Raw genomic sequence first — 19,213 nt, 5'->3', positions numbered from 1 at the left:
GTGTAAGATTTTGTCTGAAAAAGATGGCTGTTCGGGGCTGCCTGAAGCTGCCCAAGGCTGCCCTAACCTCTAAGGGATTACATGAAGGCTGCCCAAGGCTGCCCTAACCTCGAGGGGATTAAATGAAGGCTGTCCGAGGCTGCCTTAATCTCTAGAGAACTAAAAAGAATTCACAAGATGTGATGTGTGTCAGAGTGACCGTGTTGGATGCACATGTCTAAAAGGGGCAAGAAGACACGACGCCGTCGCGTGTTAAAAGTGCGTCGCCTTAAGCGCAAGATTCGTCAGCAAGCATCGAAACATGCACAAGATGTGGAAAGGTATCAGAAAAAAATTCAGGAGTTGAAATTACGGGAGAGACATCATGACATTATATTCCACGATGCCTTGCGATACATTTACCACCCCTATGGAAATGAACGATGTATTTACTATACTAACTGGGATAAAGAAATAGCAGACGGCTTTTTTTCTGCATTTCATGAGTTAGATTATAGATAAGACAACCCACATGTAAAATCTAATGCAAAGTTTATTATTATACAAATGGAGTACGATAAAAATGAAAAATGTTATCACTGTTTCTGTTGGGAATGGTAGCTAACCATGTACAATTCTCTAGATGTGGTGGTACCTCTTGAAAGGGTACAAAATTGAAACAGATAATGTTCATGACATTATAAACGTAATTAACATTCATAAAAAAGTCAAGTTGGTTTAAAAGGACCAAAATTTCATCCTCGGGATCTTGATTATCTAAAAAGGTCCATAGCGTAAATAAAAAGTTGTAGTAATCCATAAAGGGATACTCATTCTGAAAAAGTTGAAAAAAATCTAGCGTTACAAAAAGGATGATTGAGGAATACAATCAAGAAAAAAATGTATGACATTATGAGTATCTCTATGGTAATTGGTAGTTAACCATATATAATCCTCTAATATAGGTGGCGCTACATCTTCATCATACTCGACGAAACCAAAACTTATTAAGGGTATAATATTATAAATATGGGTGACAATCATAAAAAACCTAAACTGATTAAAAAGGACACAAATTTCATCTTGGATATCATGCCACCATAATAATGAGTTTAATGTTTCAAAAAAATCCACAATGTCTTCCAATGGAAATTCAGTCTAAAAATAAATTGTATAAAAATTAATTTAATGGTACAATTTAAAAAACACCATATAAATGTATGGGAAAAACTGGCCAAAAAAGTAAGTTCGAAGGTGGTAGCTATAAAACAGAAAATAAACCAACTTGCATGAATAAATTGCTATGACAGTACACTCGGTCTAAGCGTCTTGTTTCCAAGATACCTGCATGTATTCCTAATCTATGTCTAATGATCGTGTTTTCTAAGACAACATCAAAAAGAAATTGATAAAAAAAAGTGCGAGGAGATAGATGATGGGCGTGAAAAAAACTCGTTTGAAATTCCCTACAAAAAGATACTTTAATTACATAATATTCCATTCTACGTCTTCTAATGAGTAAAGCTTGACAAAGACTTAAGACCGAATTTTGAAAATAACCTCTATCTGTCACATAGAGTGCACATAAAGTAGACATGTAATCATGGGAACCGATCTGAAACACAAAAAAGATCCCTAATTAAAAAAATCTAAATATAAAAAACACACGCACACATCCTAAAATCCCAATGTAAATCAGATTGTTGTCTTCGAATAAACTTTTCTCCAAAAATTACCTAACACGTTCACGAAACATACAATGCGAGTAACGAGGTATGACACGAGTTGAAACTACAGGGTAACGCATTTGAATCCTAAAAAATTGATGAAGTACTCTTCGAATAGGACGAAAAAACGATACTAAAAATTCAGCAAAAGGAAAGTGACGACTCAAAAACAAACGTCGTATAGGATCAGTAACAACTTCATCGATATAGAGATGAAACCAATAGTTAAATCTTGGATGTTTATAAATTTCAATACGAATAAGATCGTGTTCACTGTCTAGTCTTGTAAGAACATCTTTCATATCACCAATAAGTTGTAGTAAATAACTCTTCATATAGTCATTATCAATTATAAAATAGGTGGCTTCAAATAAAGCAGTAGGCATCTAGAGATGAACAGAAAAAAGACGACTTAGTGCCCGAGTATAATCAATGGAATTATCAAAAAAAAATACGAATGTCGAGAAAATGTACAATAGAAAATGAAAATAGTAAATGAAGTAAATGCGATAGTTCACGATGGCAATAACGACTGTAGTAACTGAAATAATTTCTAATACTAGAAATTGAATATCGCTACACTCAAAAAATGCGAATGGATTGCATCCAGAAACCGGCAGGTGAATAAAATCTTTACAACTAAAATTGAAAAAGTGGTTCGTTTTACTTCACGATTCCAAAACACTGCTTCGGACAAAATTAGAACTTTTAAACATACCTGTTCAATCCTTGCTTCGAGAGCTCCTGGTTGTAACAACGCTTCCAAATCGCGGATCGCTTGTTGCCTTTGCTGTTCACGGAGTTCCATATCTGTTTGACGAATTGGATGTTCCGGTTCTGGGTTTGCTATTGCGGCCATAGCTTGCGCCTCATGGACAGTAAAAGGTTCTCTGCAAAGACCACACGTATCAGATGTATGAACGTGAGATTGATAACACCGGCGATGTATGCGTCTTTGGCAACAAGGTGTAGCTGTAGCATTGTGCATATTGACGTTGATTTGTGTTAAACAGATGAAACAATCATACGGTCTGCCATCTTCTTCCACATCTTGTCGTGCGAGTCTTCGTGATCGTCTTACAGGAGGCATCTAAAAAGAACGACATTGTTAGAAAAAAGTCGACTGAAAAAAGTAAAAAAAAAAAAATCACTTGTAACGTACGTACCTTGGTCAAAAGTCCAGCAAGGATTTTTACGATCTAATTCCGAAAAATGACACACTTCTTTCTTAGATTCAAACGCTACGCAAAAGTGTAGTAACAAAAAGATACCGCTACGTTTTGTTGGACCATTTCATTGATGACCTTGAGTATACCGAATGATCGAAATACACCATTCACAGATGGCGTCGTTTTAGAATTCACCAATCACCACGCGGGAAATCCAACCGATCAAATAACACCAAATTTCTTTGATGACCTTGAGTATACCGACGGATCGAAATACACCAATCACAGATGGCGTCGTTTTAGAATTCACCAATCACCATGCGGGAAAACAAACCAATCAAATGACACCAAATTTCTTTGATGACCTTGAGTATACCGACGGATCGAAAGGCACCAATCACAGATAGCGTCGTTTTAGAATTCACCAATCACCATGCGGGAAAACAGACCAATCAAATGACACAAAATTTAGTATATAAGTCGCGCACTCTTATCTTAAAAGTTGCAGAAGTTAAGTGAGAAGAATCTGAAGACTGAAGATTAAAATCCTAAAGACTGAGTGAAGATGGCGCAACAAGAAAACAAACGTTGGAGGTCAGTATGATAGTGGCAAAATAAGACTGTCGCGGCAGGACATACGTTACAAATGTTTTACGTTTTTAGGACCCTACCGCCTATATATGTCCCGAGTGCCGAGACGACATGCTCGATTATGAGAAAATTCTAGAAGAGCTAACAAAACAGAAGATTCATAGAACTCAAGTTTTTTTCAAGCTCCTAAAGCTGGTTAAAAAAGAACAATTAAAAGCCGCAACGGAGTTAGTGAAGGATTATATGAAAAACCCTGATGATTTTTAACCGTGTAAAAGTACAAACTTATGTAAATAAAATGCGAGTGAAACTTATATTTGTGTCATGTCTTGTTAGTTGATGATGGCAAAAAGAAAGAATGATGATGTGGAGGAAGAGGATAGTATCTCGGATGACCAATTAAATCAACATTATGATGAACTTGAAAAACAACAGTATGGTGGAGAAATATCTGACGATCAACTCAATGAATTGTATGATCAATTGGACCAACAACAATTGGATGCACTCAATATAGACTTGGGTGTGGAACAATCAGGTGGTGCTCTCTTTAACTTTGAATTTCAAAATGCTGGATTCCCAAAAAATTGGAAAAAGACAGCGGATAAACAAAGATACGAGGCCACCCTCAAGCAGACACGAACTCCATCCCAAGACGATAATATCGGAAAAGAAATTACAAATGCGTTAGCGAGGTAAGAGTTTAAAAAGTGTGTTGAAAAAAAGTTTCAGGGGATAAACTCTTATCGAAATTTATTTTGGGTTATTTTTTTTAGATCGATACGGAAACAAATTCAGCAAAAGAAATGTTCATCTCATGACGCGTTCCATTTCACATTACAATCGAATCAATTCGCCCACGCCCAACAATCAGCCACATTCAAAGTAGAAGAAATCATGAAGAATTCAGAACGCTTTGAAAATTACATGACTACTATGGCTAATAAATTGAATTCAGGAGAATCGTTTAAATCCTCTTCTAAGTTTACCGCCGACCTTACCTTTATTCGAATGCCTAAAGGTGGTAAAAGTGGTAGACAAAAAGCTCTATTGGGAAAGCGATCCATGGCAGAAGCTTTGAAAAAGAAACATTCCGTGATTCAAATTACAAATTCAGACGAATTGTGTTGTGCAAGAGCCATTTGTGTCGCAAAAGCATGGATCCATAAAGATGAGGGGAATCGACAGAAAATCGTTTACGAGAATGCAAAAAAATGTGACACTGTTCGATCACGAATGGCCCATCAACTCCATGAAGATGCGGGCGTACCTTTGGGGGCATGCGGGCACCAAGAATTGAAAAAATTTCAAGACTTCCTAGCACCAGACTATCAATTGAAAGTCATGGCAACTTCCTACCCCTACATGATGGTATTTGTAGGCCCAGAAGCACCGCATATTATCCGCCTCTTGCTCCAGAAACACGATGACTCTGAGACTGGTCACTATGACACTTGCACATCTTACGCTGGTTTTCTAGAACGATCCTATTTTTGCGATCAGTGCAACAAGGGATTTGATCATAATGACTTCAGACATCATCCATGTGAGGGTCGAAGATGTCATGCATGCAAACAAGTAGAATGTGGCGCAAAACCTGATTATGCCTTGCGTGAAGTACCCTGTTCTTCTTGTTGCCGAAAGTTTTACAGTCAGACGTGTTATGACATGCATAAAGAGAAAAAGATCTGCGACAGCCTTGTTCAATGCCCTATGTGTCGTAAGGAGTTTCAAACCTCAGCGTCAAAAGAACCTCACCAATGCTACTTTGACAAATGCTCCGTATGCCATGAATATGTAAAACTTACAGAACACAAATGCTTTATTCAACCTGTGGCAACCAAAGAAGATCAAAGAAAGAAAAAAACCAAAGCAACCCTGAAACGCCATAGAAAAAAAAATCCCTTGGCCTCGGTGTATGAAGAACCTCCCATCTTCGTCTATGCTGATTTTGAATCTATGATAGCGGAAGATAACACACACATCCCCGTATTGGTCTGCGCCCTCACCTCTGAAGATGATACCTTCGAAACCTACTACGGGGAGAATTGCACGGCCGACTTTCTGAACGTTCTCACCCAGCTCACCGAGGACGAATATGGCGACCCACGCGAGGTGATATGCATTTTCCATAATTTAAAGGGGTACGATTCTATGTTTCTACAGCATCAGTTGGTAAAGGAAGAAAGAAAGATCGAGGACATCATCGCCATAGGCACTAAATGGTTATCCTTCAAAGTGGGTCAAATCACATTCAAAGATTCGTTCAGCTTCCTCCCGATGTCACTCTCAGCCTTTACCAGTACCTTTGGTCTCACGGAACTCAAGAAAGGTTTCTTTCCTCACCTGTTCCACACACCTGACCATCAAGATTATGTGGGAGCCCTGCCAGCAGCCTCCTATTACGACCCAGAAAGTATGTCCAATTCGAAAAAAAAAGAATTTCAAGTCTGGTACGAAGAACAAGTGAAAAAGCAAGACCCATTTGATCTCAAGCAAGAACTCATAGCCTACTGCCAATCAGATGTCGCCCTTCTTAAAGCCGGCTGTCTTAAATTTGTGAATGAATTCCAGTCCACGTCTGGGTTTGATCCGATGGAAAAATGTGCCACGATTGCGTCAGCATGTAACAGATATTGGCGTAAAAAACATCTTTCCAAGGACACTGTGGCCGTTGAACCTGTAAGAGGATGGCGTGGGGCACAAGTCAATCAATCAGAAGTTGCGTTAGAATGGTTGATGTGGCAGGAACATCAGCTTGAATCAGACAGCCCACGTATCCAACATGTTCGTAATGGTGGGGAGAAGTTGATACCCGCAGGGCCCGAGGCATACCATGTCGATGGTTTTGATAGCCACACAAACACTGTGTATGAATTTCATGGCTGTTTGTTTCACGGGTGCAGACGTTGTCATAAAGACCGCAAGAAAATGGCGTTTTCATCAGGCAGCTACACGATGGAAGCCTTGTGTCAGCAGACGGAAGACAAATGTCAGACACTCCGACAGATGGGGTATAAAGTGGTTCAAATCTGGGAATGTCAATGGAAGGAGCAGAAAAAGGCCTCAAAGGAAATTCAAGATTTTCTCAAGGAAATCAATCTTGTACCACAGCTCAATCCGAGAGATGCGTTCTTTGGAGGTCGAACTGGGGCGGCGTCGCTTTATTACAAGGCCAACACAGATGAAGGCGAGCAAATCAGATACGTCGACGTCACCTCAGAATATCCCTATGTAAACAAATACGGCACCTACCCCATAGGTCACCCCGAAATCTTTTTGGAACCAGACGACCAAGATCCAGCCTCCTACTACGGTATATTGACAGTGGACATTTTACCGCCTTATAATTTATACAATCCCGTATTGCCTCTTCGACATGGAAAAAAACTGACGTTTCCATTATGTCGAAAATGTGTGGAAGATGAAAGTGCCAAACCGATGTTGGGAAGAAATTATTATTGTAGTCATGGTGTGGAGGATCGCATGCTCACCGGTACTTGGTGTACACCCGAAATCATGAAAGCTGTCGAAAAAGGGTATCAGGTTCTTCGCATACACGAAGCATGGCATTTCCCACCAGACCAAAGAAAGCAAGGTCTGTTTGCCCCGTACGTAGACACCTGGTTGAAGATAAAACAAGAAAGTAGTGGTTACCCCAGCTGGGCACAAACGGACGCGCAAAAAGAAGATTATGTTAAAAATTACAAGGCAAGAGAAGGGATAGACTTAGACCCCCAGCACATCAAGAAAAATCCAGGAAGAAAGGCCACTGCCAAACTGATGCTGAACTCCTTTTGGGGAAAGTTTGGCGAACAAACGAACAAGATGAAAACGAAGCAAATCACAGAACCACACGAGCTGATTGATCATTTAAATGACACAACGATTGAAATATCAGACGTACGCATTTTGAGTGCTGATGTGATTGAATTGGCGTATAAGAAGATAGAAGAGGATGCAGTAAAGGGGTCCAAGACCAACATATTCATAGCAGCATTTACCACCTGTCAGGCCCGTCTTAAGCTTTATGAATCTTTGGAGGCGTTGGGCGATCGAGTCTTGTATTATGATACAGACTCGGTCATTTACACGTGGAAGCCAGGTCAAACAGAAATTCCCTTAGGTGATTACCTTGGCGATATGACCAATGAATTGGATGAAGGGGATTACATCGTGGAATTTGTGTCAGGGGGTGCCAAGAACTATGGGTATGCGACGAAACATGGGAAAATCGTGTGTAAAGTTCGTGGCTTTTCCCTTAACGTGCGTGGTGCCAAACAGCTTAATTATCAGGTCATGCGGCAAAATATTTTGGATGAAATTTTAGACCCGCAGGACGAAAGAAGAGACACTGACATTGTGAACCCGAGACATTTTAGGTGTGATCCAATTGCCAAGAAGATTAAGACAGAAACACAAGTCAAAAAATATGGTTTGGTATTCGACAAGCGGGTACTTCATGTAGGAACATTTAAATCGTATCCCTACGGATATGCCCAGTTTACAGGATTCGATGCACAAGACATTTTAAACATTGAAACACTTATATGAGAGACATTCAAGCCAAGATACGTTAGCGTTTTTTTCCCTTTTTATTATTTTACAATGCCAAGAAGATTAAGACAGAAACACAAGTCAAAAAATATGGTTTGGTATTCGACAAGCGGGTACTTCATGTAGGAACATTTAAATCGTATCCCTACGGATATGCCCAGTTTACAGGATTCGATGCACAAGACATTTTAAACATTGAAACACTTATATGAGAGACATTCAAGCCAAGATACGTTAGCGTTTTTTTCCCTTTTTATTATTTTACAATGCCAAGAAGATTAAGACAGAAACACAAGTCAAAAATATGGTTTGGTATTCGACAAGCGGGTACGTCATGTAGGAACATTTACATCGTATCCCTACGGATACGCCCAGTTTACAGGATTCGATGCACAAGACATTTTAAACATTGAAACACTTATATGAGAGACATTCAAGCCAAGACACTTTAGCGTTTTTTCCCTTTTTATTATTTTTAAATAAAACAGTTTAAATTGTTACAATTTAAATCACGTGTCTTTGTCATCCTTACAAGCGTTTCATTCCCTCTGTGATATTATCCATCCATTTTCTAAGAAAGGCTGTTCTTTGATCTACCCTGCGAATCATTTCTTGTAGTTCCTTTTCAATATTGTCTTGCCACTCGTGACGTGAAGGACATTTGCAAGTAAGTGGATGGAATGGACATTTTCCTCCTCTGTCCTTTTCCTGGGCGGCGGCATCCATGTGTTAACGTACGCGTCTAAAATTAAGTGTGACGATAGAAGCGCCGTCTGTAAACTGAGCCAAATTATTATTTTCCGACTCACTTATCTGTGTTTCCACCACATCGATGTGATTCTTACGTAACTTGATGTAATGAATCTGCTTGGGTTCGTAATAATAATTTCCTTCCAAGATTGGTTGGTAGTGTATTTGACGTATAAGATCAGTCGTCTGATCTCCCATGCGTACTGGAGCACAAAGCGAGGAATACATATACAAGGTTCGTGGGTAAGGTAAATTTAAGTAGGTACTTCTCTTAGTATTGATAAAGGTCCAGTTCAGATCGCTAAGAAGAAATCTATGATATTTCTCCGCAAATCGGTCTTTCCATGGGATCTCATATCTGTAATACGCCAAACTGGATGTAGTAAGCCTCCTATCATAACTCCACACCGTACCACGTTTGGTCACTGTGAGATTATGCGCCGGTCGTGATACATTACGATTCTCTTCAATAGGACCACTAACAATAGGACGATAACGCACTGTTGTTTTTTTCGTCCAACCAAACAACTCACACATGTCTCGAGGTAACTCAAAATAGAGACCGTCACGAACTTCTTGATGAGTTATATCAGTCGATTTTACCTTGTCTGCTGTTACAGTAATCGTTTCTTTATCCTCGTCCGCAATCACTTCAAATTGTGCGCTGTGTCCTGAAGAAAAATGACTCCCCAACGCCGAGCCCATATTCATAATACATTTTAAACGTTCTTCATCAAACAAGGATTTGAGTAAATCGTGAACTGTCTCGATACGATGTTGTTTGATGTCTCCATACGTGACATTGTAAGTCACTTTATGTTGTATATCCCCAGTGGCTACTTTAATTCGTCCTGTGGTTAGCAAGACATCATCGTCTTTTAATCCTTTGAGGTAACTGGACACCTTAGAATCGTGTGGAAGCGAAATACTACTCAATCCCACTTCCCACTCTCCTTCTAAATCGATGCGTTTGTCTAATCGATTTTTCCAAGAATTGTTTTTGTTGTCTGGAAAATATTTCAGACTCCCATCGTTACTGGGTAACGTCAAGTAAAAAGTATTACCTGACATGATGTGCTCTCGATAACGACACAACTACGAATGAACCGGAGACACACACTGTGTTGCATTTTCACAAGTTTTATTTCATCATTGTAGAGGCGTTACAATTTTGTTTTAAGTTTAGCTTGCATGATTCGCTTCACAATTTGCTCGGTTAAACTCTTCTTGCCTGGAAACTTATCGATTCCGGTTACCATCTTACGATCTGCAATATGTTTTTCAGCGAGTGATTTAGCTTTACTGTAATCAATATCGTGCTGTTTGGCTAATCTATCAAGACGATTAATTCCTGGATCACCACGTTTTAATCGCTTGGCTAATTTTGTACCTGGACCCATATACTGGTATCCGGGCCAATGAAACTCGACACCTAACTTTGAAATCCATTTCTGAATATCAAATTTTCCTCCTCTCTGTCGTTTCCTTTTAGCCTTAGCTTGGACGGTTCTTGCCCCTCCCTTTGCCTTTCTTCGACTTTGGCGTTTCGTCATCTTCAAACACTTGATACGGGTCGTAACCTCTCTTTTCCCAAGGTTCCCAGTTACCAAATTCTTTGAGTCGTTCCAACTCCGTGCGATGCTTTTGCGGTGTGGGAACAGGAAGTTTTCGTTTCGTTTTTTGTATCTGTTGGGATGGAGCTGTGAGAAAAGGAATCTTGGACGTTCCCGGTTTCGCAGGGGTGACGTGTTCGTTCTTGATCCCCACAGGTGTGACAGGTTCCCTCTTGAGTGTCATCTGAGGTACGGCGGCTTGTCCCCTCATATTTATGGATTTAATGAGTTCTTTTAACAATCCCTCTTGCAACCCCTCCATGAGATTACCATCATCGTCTCGAGGTGGAGGTTCTACACCACCGGCGATAGGAATCTGTCTCAATTTGTCAGTAAGCTTGCGTTCTTGCATTAACAATTCTTTTACCACAGGTTCTTTCAAAGCAGCAGGAGTAGATGTATCTTCTAATAACAGTTTTGCTTCGGCGGCCACGCGTGCGGCTTTGTCCAGAAGAGTACTTTCAGTAATTTTTCCCTTGTAATAATCTACCAAAGCTCGAAACTCATCGGGTTTCACCATTAAGAACGTCTCCATAATCGCCACAAGGGTTCCACCACACGCATACGCAACCACCGAAACAGTTGAGTTATTGTGAGTCTACACTCGGTTGAATCCTTATAGTCACTGTCGTCGTCGTCGTAGTTGAATTGCAAATCAAACTTTATACCCGTGTCCACTTCGTTTATACCCTCTTGCACGGCGACAGTCATGATCTCTTGAAACACTGACAGAACGCGTCGTTCATACCACTCCAAAAGCTACCGCCTGTTTGATTCACAAGTAATTGACGCCGCTTTCTTAAAGAGTTCCTCCGTTTACCCAACTCTCTCAACATCACTCTATATTTCTTGAGTTTGGCAACGGTGGGCGGTGATAAAGGTATCTTTTTCTTCAACATGTTCAACGTGAATTCACTGACGGCATTGATTTGATCTTTACTAGCGTGAAGTAATTTTTCCATACGACGATTTCTATTTTTCTCTTGTAAAATAGATTTTAAAAAATCCACATTTCTCTTGAAACTATTAATCATCGCTTTTTCTTTGTAAGAGCTTCTAGGCCTTTTTTAGCCCCAAACGATGCAGCTCCTCCAAGGGCACTTAAACCCAATGCTTTACCTCCAGCAATGAGGGCTGGAATGAGTGCCGCTAATGGTAGGATACCTCCTTTTTGTCCTCTTTTGGTTAGTCTTCTTTTCACTCTTCTTCTCCTTCGGGTTGTGGGCATACTGCGCTTATAACCAGGCATCTTTCTTATTTATTTCTCTCTGTAACAGCGTACACACCCTTCGTGTCGTAACAAGTGACTTAAAAGTCTCGTAGAATCTCTACTTGCAGGGTGTACGTCAAATAACAAATAACCATAGGGTCTGTCCGTACATGCGTTATATATATCCATGACAGGTAGCCACTTGGTCGGGTATATCTGTAGCAGTAAGGTGCGCAACGCCACTTTATCTCTAGGATTTTTAAAGGCAATAATGTATTGCGCATTCCTAGAGATGGTCTTGGCATATTTTCCTTGAGGGAACATGTCTTGGCAGAGATAACACACGGTGACATTCATGTGGTGAGAATATTGTGTGAAAAGATTAAGTATTTCTCTGTCATCTCCTCCCTCCGACATGAGATCATCCAAGACAAGAATACCCCCTCGTTTATCTCCAAACCATGTTGTTAAATCGTCGTGGGTAGGCACTCCTTTAAAAAATTCTATGCCATGGCGTTGCATGTCGTCAAACTTATTTTGCCAGGATCCATAACAGTAATGCACGCGGGGCGGTCTTTCGTCAAAGAGGTCTAAATTTTCCAAAAGTAGGTGATGGAGAAAGGTGGTTTTTCCACAACTTGTAGGGCCCACAATCAAAATATTGGAAGGGGATTTGAACGAAAATCCTGATTCCACACACTTGAACATGATTGCTAAAAGCGAGTTATACAAAAATGACACGATTTTATTTCATTCCTTTTATTTTATTAACGATTGAATGATGTCTTCTAACATGTCGCCTATTTGATCATCGTTGCCTACATAATCCTTTTTAGAAAACATGGAAAAAAACTCATCCATACTCTTGCGTCTTGCTTTACACATTAAATAAATGATGGCATAGTTTCCACAACTTGCGGTTTTTACAGATTGTAATGCTCGAGTATTTTTACGCACGTAAGGCCATCGGTTTAACCATACAATGAATGGTGTCAGAAATTCATAGGTGGTTAAATCTAAACCATAACTATCTAAAATTTCACAGCTATCGTGTTCGGTCCACACAGCTATCCAGTGTTCCCCAGGTTTGTCTGCAGGGTGGGTATTGACAATGTAAGCTCTCGGTTTCACACGTTCAGGCGACTCGGGTAGTTCGTCACAGGCTAAAGCACTCACAAAGTACTTGCGGAGTTCTGGATCGCTATCCGCTAAAGCGTTGAGTTGATTCGTAGTAAGCCACACAAACTCCATCACTAATGCACTTCCATCGTGGTAGCTCCTTTAATGCCATCAATTTCCATAATGCCTTCATATTCAGCATAAACGATCACCGTTTTCTGACTTGCTTGCCCTGCACATTTAATGTGAATGTTGATGAAGCCTTCATTTTTAGGTAGAAGAACCGGGTCATCGTGTCTTCCATTGGCCACATTGGAAAACGCAAACAGCGTGCAATTTTTTCCATGACCCCAGTCTTTGAATCGCACCATGTTTCCTGCATTTCTGTACAGACAGCCAGTAGCATCCAGAAATCGGTGATAACCCACCAAGTCTTTTTGACCATTAGCCGTGTTGAGTTCCAAAGTCTCGTATGGGTATTCTTCTCCATTCACAATTTGTTTGATGTATTCCACCCCAAATTTTCCAAAGGCCAAGGGGTCTTCGTTGTATTGACCATTGAATGCAGTAGTTTTCAGAATACCAATGATGACTCTTTGGGGCACCTTTCCATTGAATGGATTGTTGATTTCTTTAGAAGTGGCCCCATTGTCTAGGGGAAACTGTCTCATCTCGGTACGGATCATGGGATACTTGGTTGGGGTTTTGGTCATCATACTCATCATGCTCATGTAGACGGCTGGGTTTAGGGACACCAGACATAGAAAGAAGGTAAGTTTAATATCCTCTGGGTTGACTCGGACTTCCTCACTGGGTGGATTGGCTTCTCCATTCATGAATAAAGCTGCTGGATTCAGATAAAATTCCAATTCCAAAAGAGTTTTGGGGACGATCCATTTTCCTTGGTGAAACGCGTCTATAAACGGTTTCATTCTCAAGATTCTCCTCTTTCCTCCTGCATAGTAATCTGTTGCATCTGCTCTCTGTCTCTTGATGCTTTCTTGATGATTTATGGAAAGAGCTGTATACGCGTCATCATCCATCTTGACATTTGCAGCGGTGTAGGTTACAGGAGAATCAATTTCGTTCCGCCATCCAGCTGGTTCGAGTATTGTCTCTCCATCATTCCTGTCATAATTAAGGATCGTCTGTATGAAAGCTTTAAGATGGTACATGTCTACTTGTTCGGTGAGTAAGGTACCATTGGCTCTGAAATTGATTTGCTTGAAGAGGGTGTGTGCAATATTGTTGGCTGGTGAAGTCATCACACCCACATTGTTTGCGCGTGCTGTGAGACTGGCATTTTCTGTGGTTTTGAAACCCAAATCCAGTTGTACAAAACTTCTCGAAAGATCGATGAGATCTGATTGTCGTTCCACGTACACTTGGATAGGAGTAATACTAGATGTCTGAGGTGGTATTTTGACATATCGGTACTTTACCGTAGAAAGATCGGTAGGTGGTATTCTAAAGAGATCTAGACTTGAATTCTGCTCTGCCCCTTTGATAGACATGGTGATGTGTCTGTTTCAACGTCTTCTGCGTTTATGCACACGTTGTCGTGTTCCTATTTTCTTTATACGACTTGTGAGAAATCCTCCTCGTTGCTGTTGTTTTCTTCTTCTCCCTTTATACCTTTTTAAGATGGAAGATACAGGATCTGTCGGTGATGTTGTGCCTACACCAATGATAGGATTACTTTGACGTACGGTGCTGATGCGGACCATGTTTTATTCTCCAAAAATATCGTTCAACCTCTTGGCAACTTTTCTCTTCAATTCGTTCTTGAGCGCTTGGGAAGCCCCTCTCTTTATACCTCGCGGCACTTCTGATAACGAACGCTTTTTGACACTGCTTTTAAGGCCTCCTGTTACACCTTTCAAAAAATCTTTAGCCATGTCTTTGACTCCGGCACCTATTTGAGGATCACCCCAGGATCCGATAAAAGGTGGTGGGGCATAAGGTGAGGGGGTCTGCCAGCGCATGAGACCACCACCTCCTTGTTCATTTGGCACATACACTTTAAAGCGTCTCAAACTTCCTCCTCTCATGATGCGATCACCACAAACACACAATTCACTTTAAATCTTTTTTATTAATCCAACTGTTATATTTGCTAGGGTACCCTTTCCACTTGACAAACAATTTATCCTTTTGTCTCTTTAATACTTTTTCCACTCGAAAATAAGTCGCTTCATCTACATGTACTTTTTGCAAATCCCACACATAAAATGTGCCTTGTAAGGGCGTGTCATCCAATTCTTGCACTTTATAGGTCGTTACCATTCCGGGTACGACTTTACGAACTTGAAACACTTCTTCCGTCCATCCTGGTAGATACCCTTTCTTAAACGGTCTAAATTTTTTATTCAATCGGACTTTATCGCCTACTTTAAATGCAGGCTTTTTTTCTTTCTTAGTCTGATATTTCCCATACAAATTGTTCCACACTTCTTTGGCATTGAATGTGGTGACTTTAGCTGGTGTGGTTTTAATACTCCTGTGATAGGTGCGATTGTATTGATTGACAAGTTTGGGCAATATGTCTACATATTTGAGTGTGTTGGCAGCTGTGAAATAGCGATACAATTTCGATTTAAGGGTTCTATTAAATCGTTCGACGATACTGGCTTTGGCATCTCCATGAGTAGAAAAGTGATGAATCTCCTGTGTTTTCATCAATGATTGAAAGGTCTGATTGTAAAATTCTTTGCCTGCATCTGTCTGTAACGTCTGAGGTTTCCTTCCTTTGGCTTCCTTGAGTATTTTTGCAAACGCATCCGTCACATCTTTTCCTGTTTTCTTTTTAATCGGCCGGGCCCACGCGTATTTGGAAAAGGCATCGATCACGACCAATACGTATCGGTATCCCTTGTTCTGTTTGGATAGGGTCTGTACTTCGATCAAATCTGCTACCCATTGTTGATCAATGTCGAACACCACCACAGGTAAAAATTCTCCTCGTCGACGTCTGGGTTTGTGAAGCGTGTACGCCAATTTTTTCTCTAATTCTTTTTTACCTTGAGCAATAGAGATCTTTTGAGCTTTGGCATACGGTGCCACACCACCCAAACTACCGACGACACCGGGTTCGTCATACAAGTCGTCCTTGACATCTTTCTTAATGTTCTTAACCATGATAAATGACACCAAAGTTTGAAAGAATGGTAGGTGACCCAATACTTATGAAGGTACTGCGTATACAAATGATTCCACGTCTTATATGTATACTTCCCATCATAGTATCTCATAAACGTCATCAAATGAAAGATACGGTCGTGTAGTGGATGTAGGTGTGGTTTCACGACAAACTTAAACACCTCAACTTCCATGTCTTCGGGAACCCATTGGTAAGGGATTTTATGCGGCTCATCCTCTTCGAAGACGATATGTGGGATGCGATCACAAAGCCACGACACCACTCGATAATGCAAGTAGCATAGCCATTGACTCCACGAGGTAAGCATGATGAACTCGTGATTTTTTTTCATCGCCGACCCTTTTTATAATGCTTGACATTATCCATAATGCCTTTTAAAGCCTGTTTTCCCAGAAGTTTACCAAGTGTTCCAAAACCTGGTGCAGGACCCGATAACAACATACTTGCTGCGTAAGCTAATTTATCGGTAAGAGAGGGACCTCTACGAAGAATTTTCTTAACCCTACTCACAGAAGCACCCCCACGTTGATTGCGTTTTCTTCTTTTAATCAGTGACCGTCTTACACGCCTCATGATTGACACAGACAAATGACACAGTGTTTTCGGTGATACAACTTTTATTTATTTATCCATATTATCTTCTAAAAACTGTACATCACAAGCAATACATTCTAAGTCTTTATCCGACAATCCTAAGCGTCTAGCTAATTTCCTAAACTTAGGCATACCGATCAACCAAGCGATTTCAACATGATCGTCCGTAGACAATGTATCTAGCTTTGTGTTTCTACCCATCAACCGTGCGATTTCAAGATGGTCTGTACTTATCCCATCTACAAAAAATTAACAAAACTTGGAATTACAATTAAAAAACATGTGTATTTTTACATCTGGTGAAAGAAAAGTTTGAATGTACACTATGCCTAAAAAATTAATGCATTTGACTCTCATTACTTTCTTTAAAGTAAAGGAAAAAGGGCTTCTAATAAATCAGCAAATGTCATCTTGACATCTAGTCCTGAAATGAATCATTCACATCCATCCGTAAGAATTTGCACTGACCTCTTGTTGGGTTTAAATCGCCACCAGGTAAAAAGATCACAGTTATGTCGACTACATCGCAAATACATTTTGCCATAATTTGTTTCTGAATGAGTCAAAGACAATGTAGGAGTCATTCCACATTCGCACACCATCTTGTCGATTCTGTCCAGGGTGAACCAGGGGTGACCCTGTCTTTGACATTCATAGTAATAACGGTTGTAATCACTGAGATTACAAAATACTGGGCAACGGGCGGACGAGCAACGTAGGAATACATCGTCACAATCTTCTCTTTTAGATTTCAATACGTCCATCATGCTCTGGTGGATCGGACATGGATAACTGACTTCCACACTGTCCAGTAACTCATCCAAGGAGGAATACTGATACGTACCTGTACCAGAATCCTGTGGAATCTCGCCTTCTTCTAGCACTTCTACCTCGGTCTTCTCTGTCGTCGATTCTGTCTTGATAGTTTCTACCAGTTTGTTCAACTCTTTCAATGGCGGCTTTGACTTGGCAGGCTTTGATTTGGGAGGAATACGGTGTTCTGGTTTCATATAATCCACAGCTATTCGTGGCTCATTCACATCAAACTTGGGTGGTCCTCCTCCAAAATTGTCATGCATCGGTGTATCAGGAACGTTATCTTTACCTCGGAAATCAGGATCATACATAGGCAGCGCATCAATGAAAATAGTACCCTTCAACTTATTCTTGGCTTCTGTTTTCTTCTTGTTTTCTTTTTTGACATAAGGATGATTCTTCTTGGTATTTGACGACATCTTGTTCCTTGCTTGCTTGCTTGCTCACCACTCTACGAGAAAGAATAGTGAGTTCCTTGAAAATCTGCTCTACTTTTATACATCTTAGATCTCTTGTTTTTGAATTCTACCTACTCATTGGTTACAAACTGTAGAACTTTGATCCTGCATGATTTAGCAAAATCTTCTCATTGGCTACAACCTGTACATTTTTTTTTTTAGTTCTCTAGAGATTAAGGCAGCCTCGGACAGCCTTCATTTAATCCCCTCGAGGTTAGGGCAGCCTTGGGCAGCCTTCATGTAATCCCTTAGAGGCTAGGGCAGCCTTGGGCAGCTTCAGGCAGCCCCGAACAGCCATCTTTTTCAGACAAAATCTTACACTGCGCATGCGTAAAGTCTCTGACAGACATCTCACACTGCGCATGCGTAAAGTGTTGTAACATCTCCCACATGGATGGGAAGTGAGGTCTTGACATACATATATATCTCATCATGATGTCGTATGTGTAACATGAACATACAAGTACACGTTACATTTCCCTAAGGGAGGCCATGAACCAATTTTTACCCCACCTACACCCTCATATTATGAATATATTACACTGCCATCTTGAATGATGTCATCTTCGATGACGTCTCCGCCGCCATCTTGAATCCTCCCTAAGGGACTTAGACGCCATCTTGAATCCTCCCTATGGGACTTAGAGGCCATCTTGAATCCTTTGTTATTTATGTTAATTGATGGCGGCATCCCTTTGCTCCCTATGGAGACGCCCTATACTACTCATAGAGCAGGAAAACAAGAGACGAACAACACATCTTCATCGCTTAATCACGGTCATTAGTAATTCTGTTAGAGCAGCATCGCTCGCGTACTCGGGAAAAGTAGAGAAAAATATTTACCACGAGAAAAACGCTCGGAAAATGCAGCGATTGCGCGCCCGGGACAACTTAAAATGCAAAAATGTTCAGGAAAACAAGCTGTACAGTAGCGTTTTCGTGGAGCAGGAAAACAATCGAGAAACATCATGTTTTTATGGCATTCACCGTTAGTTATTCTGCAGGAAAACGCTTGGAAAATGCCGCGTTCGCGCGCACGGGAAAACTGTAGAAAAACGTTCAGGAGAACAGGTTATTCATTGGTATTTTCCTGGTGCTGGATAACTTGCGATGAACTTCGTGTTTTTCCTGAGTTTTACTGAGGTTTAGCTGTGAATTTGCCGCACGTTTTCAGATATCGGAAAACGTTAGTTTAATGTTGAATTTCTCAGTCACTCACCATTTCGGAAAATTAACAAGTGAACGCATTTTTTTTATCCGTGGTAGAAATAACCCGTACAATATTGTAGGATATTCAAACTCGACTCGTGCGTTATGATTACTCTAAATACTTCAGGTGAGCTGTATAATAAAATGTTATGGTGATAGTCACCAGATAAAAAAAAATGTCAATGCGTGTATACGTGTCTTTTCAAAATGGATGATATTATAACAAGACTGATATAAAATTGTAAACTAATTCTATTTACG

The 19,213-nt window shown here is 40.4% G+C and overlaps 3 protein-coding genes across 3 annotated transcripts; all 3 read right to left on the bottom strand.

The window, feature by feature from the left end:
• Positions 1-11,644: 11,644 nt before the first annotated feature.
• On the bottom strand, positions 11,645-12,118 carry LOC131799272 (uncharacterized). Its single transcript, XM_059116983.2, has one exon. The coding sequence runs from the start codon at positions 12,116-12,118 to the stop codon at positions 11,645-11,647; it is 474 nt and encodes a 157-aa protein (XP_058972966.2).
• A 731-nt stretch (positions 12,119-12,849) lies between these two features.
• On the bottom strand, positions 12,850-14,229 carry LOC131799273 (uncharacterized protein F54H12.2-like). The gene has a single exon (XM_059116984.2). It carries the CDS (start codon positions 14,227-14,229, stop codon positions 12,850-12,852), a length of 1,380 nt encoding a protein of 459 aa, XP_058972967.2.
• Positions 14,230-16,496: 2,267 nt separating this feature from the next.
• On the bottom strand, positions 16,497-17,904 carry LOC131773197 (uncharacterized). Its single transcript, XM_059089185.2, has 2 exons — positions 17,314-17,904; positions 16,497-16,708 (listed from the first exon to the last, which is right to left on the bottom strand). Exons 1-2 carry the CDS (start codon positions 17,702-17,704, stop codon positions 16,497-16,499), a joined length of 603 nt encoding a protein of 200 aa, XP_058945168.2. The 5' UTR covers positions 17,705-17,904.
• Between the last annotated feature and the right edge of the window lie 1,309 nt (positions 17,905-19,213).

The sequence above is a fragment of the Pocillopora verrucosa genome, chromosome 10 (assembly GCF_036669915.1).
Source record: "Pocillopora verrucosa isolate sample1 chromosome 10, ASM3666991v2, whole genome shotgun sequence".
In the NCBI taxonomy this organism is placed as follows: domain Eukaryota; kingdom Metazoa; phylum Cnidaria; class Anthozoa; order Scleractinia; family Pocilloporidae; genus Pocillopora; species Pocillopora verrucosa.
The sequence above is the reverse complement of the archived record's forward strand: the minus strand, read 5'-3'. Positions and strand labels throughout refer to the sequence as shown.

Excerpts from the sequence above, each read along its gene's own strand:
- LOC131799272 (XM_059116983.2), bottom strand. The coding sequence starts at position 12,118 with ATGCAACGCCATGGCATAGAATTTTTTAAAGGAGTGCCTACCCACGAC.
- LOC131799273 (XM_059116984.2), bottom strand. The coding sequence starts at position 14,229 with ATGTCTATCAAAGGGGCAGAGCAGAATTCAAGTCTAGATCTCTTTAGA.
- LOC131773197 (XM_059089185.2), bottom strand. The coding sequence starts at position 17,704 with ATGTCGTCAAATACCAAGAAGAATCATCCTTATGTCAAAAAAGAAAAC. Across the intron at positions 16,709-17,313 it reads TCCACAGGATTCTGGTACAG|ATGGGATAAGTACAGACCAT; the intron begins GTACGTATCAGT and ends AATTTTTTGTAG.